At 35.9% G+C, this 6,000-nt stretch overlaps 2 protein-coding genes across 9 annotated transcripts in view; one reads left to right on the top strand and one right to left on the bottom strand.

The window, feature by feature from the left end:
- Nucleotides 1–1,634, top strand: part of LOC134274311 (digestive cysteine proteinase 1-like) — a 13,019-nt gene extending 11,385 nt beyond the window's left edge. The window contains exons 9-11 of one of the 2 annotated variants that reach the window (XM_062756585.1): nt 125–311; nt 568–754; nt 867–1,634. In XM_062756585.1, the coding sequence (XP_062612569.1) occupies nt 125–311; nt 568–752 (372 nt within the window). In that variant the 3' untranslated portion in view covers nt 753–754; nt 867–1,634. Of the gene's footprint in view, nt 1–124; nt 312–567 lie in introns of both variants that reach the window. The other variant, XM_062756584.1, reaches the window with a different exon arrangement.
- A 1,236-nt stretch (nt 1,635–2,870) lies between these two features.
- Nucleotides 2,871–6,000, bottom strand: part of LOC134274308 (cAMP-specific 3',5'-cyclic phosphodiesterase 4C-like) — a 78,952-nt gene continuing 75,822 nt past the window's right edge. For all 7 annotated transcript variants that reach the window (XM_062756578.1, XM_062756579.1, XM_062756580.1 and 4 more), the window contains 4 exons: nt 5,491–5,645; nt 5,230–5,352; nt 4,586–4,768; nt 2,871–4,315 (listed from right to left, as the gene is read on the bottom strand). In XM_062756578.1, coding sequence (XP_062612562.1) covers nt 4,067–4,315; nt 4,586–4,768; nt 5,230–5,352; nt 5,491–5,645 — 710 coding nt within the window. In that variant the 3' untranslated portion in view covers nt 2,871–4,066. The remainder of the gene's footprint in view (nt 4,316–4,585; nt 4,769–5,229; nt 5,353–5,490; nt 5,646–6,000) is intronic.

The following is a 6,000-nucleotide window of genomic DNA, read 5'->3' as shown; positions in this document are numbered from 1 at the left end:
TAAAACAGATGAATTAATATATTTTTTTAATCCAAAATACTCGTGTTCTAGTCAGATTCCCATTCCTTGGATTAGATTCCTGTATTAAAACTATAAATTTAGCCTGCATTTTTTCTAACTGTAGGACGGCAAGTGTAACAAAACAATCACGCCTGTTGCCAAGTTGAAGAATTACGTGAATGTGACGAGCGGAGATCTCCAGGCGCTGAAGTTTGCCATCGCTCACCAAGGCCCCATTTCTGTCTCTATTGATGCCTCCCATCTCTCGCTCTCCTTCTACGCTAATGGAGTCTACTATGAGCCACAGTGTGGTATGTTTTCTGTGTATGTTAATTTACTACAGGTTTTTTTTTTTAAACATGGCATATTTTGAAGCATACTGTAAAATCACATATTTTTGTGGGGTCAAATTTTTAAGTTTGAGGAAAAAATATTGGTTTGTGGGGATTTTAATTTCGTGGTTGGAAAACTGTGTAGAAGTAATGCATATCAAATTTTAGATTTCATGGTGGTCATAAGATTTACATTCAGAATGCTAACCTTCCAAGGATGTTTTGTTTATTTTAGGTAACAAACCAGATGACCTTGACCATGCTGTTTTGGCCGTGGGATACGGAGTAATGAATGGACAAGCTTACTGGCTGATCAAGAACTCCTGGTCCACGTACTGGGGTAACGACGGCTACGTCTTGATGTCACAGAAAGATAACAATTGTGGCGTGGCCACTGATCCAACATTTGTCCTCATGTAAAAGTTACCCCCCCTACCAACACACACAAAGACACCCTCACCCTCAGACACACAAACACTCTGAAAGATAACAATTGTGATGTGGCCACCGATCCAACCTTTGTTCTCATGCAAAACATCTAAAAACCAGAATTCTTACATGGACAGTACATCTGAACATGTGAAACATCGACAAAATTCTCATTCCAACAAGACGTGCCAAAGTGTGCCAGGCAGTTTTGTTACATGTATGACACTCCAATTTATGAATTTGTCATAGGGACCTTACAATGTTCAAGATTATTGAAGTAATCTAAATTTACGTCATTTACTAAAGGGTGACATTTAAAAGTTAGTTTCAGGAATTTTTAATATTGTTCTGTATCAATTTATTTTTATATTATTTACAAACCCTCAATACTGCAAATGTTTCAAATTATATTTTCCATGTACAATATTTTGTGGTAAATTGTTATTCAAAAAGTAAGCATGAATTGCTAAATGTGTGTTACATACTTGTAGACATTATATACAAAACATTTAGCTGTAGTATGTACTTTATTTGGTGGATAGTGCTTTTTGTGAAGTGGCTAAATAGAATACACCCCAAAAAGTGTTAAATTTTTTAAGTTACCTATTGTCTCTTCATTCCAAGCTGTAGGTTTATTTATAGTTAGTTGTACATTTATTACATGATATGTTCCTGTGAATGTTAACTGCAAGGATCTTTATACCCACAGTTAATATATTGTGTAAATGTGCCATGCTTTCTGTATTTTTATCCGATTACATTTGTGCTTTACTTACAGTTGGTCTGTGTTATTTCTAAAGTTTTCTATTTTGATAAAATTACTTTAAGAGTTTTCTGTAAAATGAATATTGAGAATAAACAGTAATCAATCAGTTAAGCTGTTAAACTCTCTTGAAATTGTGTAGTCGCTGGCATTTTGATCTCTGTACACTATGGCAAATTGACAACATACCAGTTAATAATCAGCATTTGATATACAGTCAATTCTCGAATTATCGCCATTCGATTCATCGCCATTTTCGCAATACCGCCATGATTTCCCAAGAACGTTTTTCCTGCTATATAAAATTCTCTTTATAATGCCAAATTCGCATACCGCCATCCGCCACCCTGTTTTCAAAACAAACGTCCATTTTTAAGTGTCAATTATCTCGATATACCGCCACAGGTGCGTGTGGTCAGTGAAGCGCGGCTAATTGGTTGACACTATCCCTGTTGTAAAGCATGCAAAGGCAGACAAGGTACATGCAATTAAGTAATTACACAAGAACTAAATAAACAATAATTTTAACATGAACTGTTATAATAATTTTGTTTTCTGTGTAATAAAATTCATTTAGTCACGGCATTGCCACGAAAGCGGTCGTTGTTAAAGTACGCCGATAACTATATTATTGAGATGATCTCTGCTTTAAACAATGTAAAGTTTGCTGAAAAAATAACTATCATTAATGATTATACGGTATAAATTGTGAATGTTTAATTAACAATGTTGCCATAAACAATACATTTATTCAAGAATTCATTTTACTTACTATCGGCAATATATCACGACGATCGACCCAGCATGTTTTTTTTTTTTTTCAATAGCAGAACTGCAGATTTAAATGCACACCCATGTACTTGTATTTATTTCATAACTGCACATATTGTTTTTAGCGAATTTGTACATTAAATTAAAAAAAATTACTTAAAGTATTTTCAATCAGAAATATGTTTTTATATATACATGTACATGTAATGATAAGAATAGGAACGCTAAATGACATTTCTAAGAACGGTAACTCTACTTCTTGTTTTCCAGAAGATGGAAAATTCAATTCATCACCAAATTCGTTATACCGCCATGATTTCTAAATTACAAAAGGTGGCGGTTTATCGAGAATTAACTGTATCAGGCAATATAACAAATGTTGACTTCTTGTTCAAAATTATAAGCTACACTTTCATTTCATGCAGTTGTTCACACTGCAGGCATTTTTTTCTGACAGGCTGATAGTTCGGCCCTATAGGCAGGTGCTTGCTAAGAAACTTAATGCACACTTCTTCCTTCTTTGGTTGTATATGGTTAAGATTGGTTTGACATATAAAAGAAAACTAAAACACAAGTTTAAACTGCAGCAATTTTTTATCACAGAAAATTGGGATAATAAAACAAAGTGCTGCGAAACACTCCTAGCGCAGCAGATGGTACATTAACACTAACCAATTAAACAACGGAGTTCAAAAGTAAAAATAATGTCACATACAACTGTTCTAAATACTGTTAATACAGAAGTCCCAGACATGGCTTGTGTCTAGACAAATCTGGACTGAATTACAAAGTCAATTTTGTCCAGTCTACAAATAAATAATGGTAGAAAGACATTCCTTAAATCCAGCTTACTTTCGTTTTAAAGTATTAATACATAAATACATAACAAGAACTATTGAATTTAACACTCGTATGAAAGACATAGCCATATTGTTAAAATCACTTCTCAATCTTCAAGTGTTAGTCACATGATCAATGAATTTTTAATTTCTAGAAAAAAATGTTATCTCGGTAAAAATAAAAGCAAAGTTTTTTAATGTAACCATGGAAACCAGAAGGCTCCATTTCTTAAGATGACTGACTAGAATGACTAATGAGAGGTAACCTATATAAATAAATAAATTGATTGTGTCAACTATCAGCAAAAAAAATAAATATCAAAAAGGGAGACCACTCAGTATTTGTCTCGGGGATGCCACCGTGTGAAGACGTCCTATTGCTTGGTAATGTGTTCCTATAGAAATACTGACACATCCTCCTGAGAAATCCAAGGTCAAAGCAACAAAGAAGAGCTTTATAAAACACATTCTCACAAATGTTTTATTCTATGTGAAGTCTTCATTATAACAAGCGGCTCAATGTTTTGAGTCCTGTCTTCACGTGTAGTTTTATTTCTATGGCACAGTTCGTGGGAGAGCAGTTTGTAGCGGGGCTACATCTTGAGGTATGTCTGGAATGAATATCTAAATGTCTGAGCAACTCAAAAATGGGGTCATGACTGGTCACTAACGGGACACTGTCCTCTACGTGATATCACCATGGAGACACTGTGACCCTCACAAGTCATTGCTATGACAATGTGTGTATATCTGACCAACACATCTTGACAGCAGGTAACTGTTGTCCATGGCAACACCTCTAAATGGCATGATAAATGTGTTGTCCCCTGTCAATGATAGCCAGTTCTGTCACACACCGTGTAGGTGTACAGAAGCGGGGCGTTGTATTGAGGGCCGTCCCTCACCGGCCCACGGTGCTCCGTCCCCGGGCGTTACCCCGAGTCGACCCCCACGTTAATGGTGACCACCCCATTCCCCTCCCCCTCCTCTTCCTCGATGAAGTTAAAGTGGGAGTTCTCTGTGGGCGTGTGAGAGAAGCTGGGTGAGGGTGAGATGGAGATCTGACTTTGGTACCAGTCTCGGTTATACTCCAGTGTGTCCAGGATGTGCTGAGCATCGGGGTACACTAAATCTGCCCAGGTCTCCCACAGCGGGTGGACGATGTAGTCGATAAAACCCACCTACAACAGAAAAGTATAATACAATAGTACATAAACAATAGAAAATAAAGAAATATGTCAAAAATTTAAAGAAGTTCCATCATAATGATATTTGTCAGGTTTATTTAATTTGAATTCTTTTTTTTTGTTTCCATCCTTCAAATTTTTACTTAATTTCCTGTATGAAGGTATCCAAGACATATCTATTTTTTCTAACTATGTGTACTATAATATACACTGTACTTATGTTGTACTTATATGTATATGTACATTATAATGTCTGGGTTATACCTGTGTTTTCTCTATGGTGGCTGTGTGACGGTCACACATGGGGCTGATGTCCAGGTTCCTCTCGCGCTCCATGTCCCCCTGGTGGAAGAATTCCTTCATCAGCCGTGTGACCCACTTCTGGTAAATGTCCAGAGGTTTAGTGGGGTTTCCCAGGTCTGAGCAGTGGACCATGTTCTGTAAGACCTGTTAAAGCAGGGGAAAACATTCAGGTTTACTGGTGGCTTTAATTTGAATTTTACGTCAAAGTAGTTGAAGTATTTGTAACATAGACATCAGAATATGTACATTTACATTTTATTAGGTATTCATCAAGTTTAAAATAGAGTAATGCAAAAGTAGAAATACAGGTGTTATACCAAGGACAATGAGTGGTCTTTATATTGTACAATAACAAAGCACCAGGTATAACATCTCTGTTTCTTTTTAGTATTTTACATCTCATGCAGTTTAGACCTTAGTTCACAATGTCTATATCATAAAACAGATCTCTAGATACCTTTCTACATATTTACAGTTAACATGGGTGTCTGACACACGACACCTGTCCAGTTTACAGGTAAATACACCTGTCCAGTTTACAGGTAACTAGCTGTGTAGTTGTCCAGTAGTATTAGTTACACCTGTACAGTTTACAGCTGTCTTACCTGGATGCGGTCAGTATAGTTGTCCAGCAGTAACACCCCTGAGCCGGCCACTTTCTTGCTTTCCACCATAGTTTTTAGATCAGCCAATAAGCTCATGTGTTTAGACATATCTGTAGCCAGGACCTTAATAATAAAACAGAAATGTCAACCTCAGCTTTATTATTCTTTATTAGATGATTTCTTTCAAGTTATTTCTCATACCACTGCAATATTTTTTGCATTATTGTTTTATTGATTTGATATTTTTATTCAATCTCTTACCATATCAATTGTCATTTTGCGAAGCGTTTGACGTTGTTTTTTGGAGAGATTGACAAAAATATCACAGTTTTCCTCTTGCAGAAGCTTGAAAGCGACGGCTAAATGATGATTCTCCAGGACTGACTCATCGTTATACATCAGGGCCAACTCCGAGCCTTACAAAAAAAAAATCAGTTGGTTAATACAATCGTTATACATCAGGGCCAACTCCGAACCTTACAAAAACAAATCAGTAACGTGAGGCATTTTATTCTTGATATTTCTTTTACGAGACCCCACATAATGAACTGAACTTTAAAGGAGATAGAAAACTTTAAAATTATGTTGCATGGAAGACTTAAGAGTTATGTTGCATGCAAGACAAATTTGAAGGCAATGAAAACTCGCTAGATATATTTCCAAGATACATACATATATAATAAAGGATATAAGAAAAGTAATTTTATAAAGAGGAGACTAGCTAAAATTTTCAAGAGAAATCTGAGATGAAACTCTCCGTCTTTATGAGAT

This window comes from Saccostrea cucullata, unplaced genomic scaffold, assembly GCF_032062105.1.
Source record: "Saccostrea cucullata isolate Sc308-1 unplaced genomic scaffold, CSIRO_AGI_Scuc_v1 ctg553, whole genome shotgun sequence".
Lineage (NCBI taxonomy): Eukaryota > Metazoa > Mollusca > Bivalvia > Ostreida > Ostreidae > Saccostrea > Saccostrea cuccullata.
The sequence above is the reverse complement of the archived record's forward strand: the minus strand, read 5'-3'. Positions and strand labels throughout refer to the sequence as shown.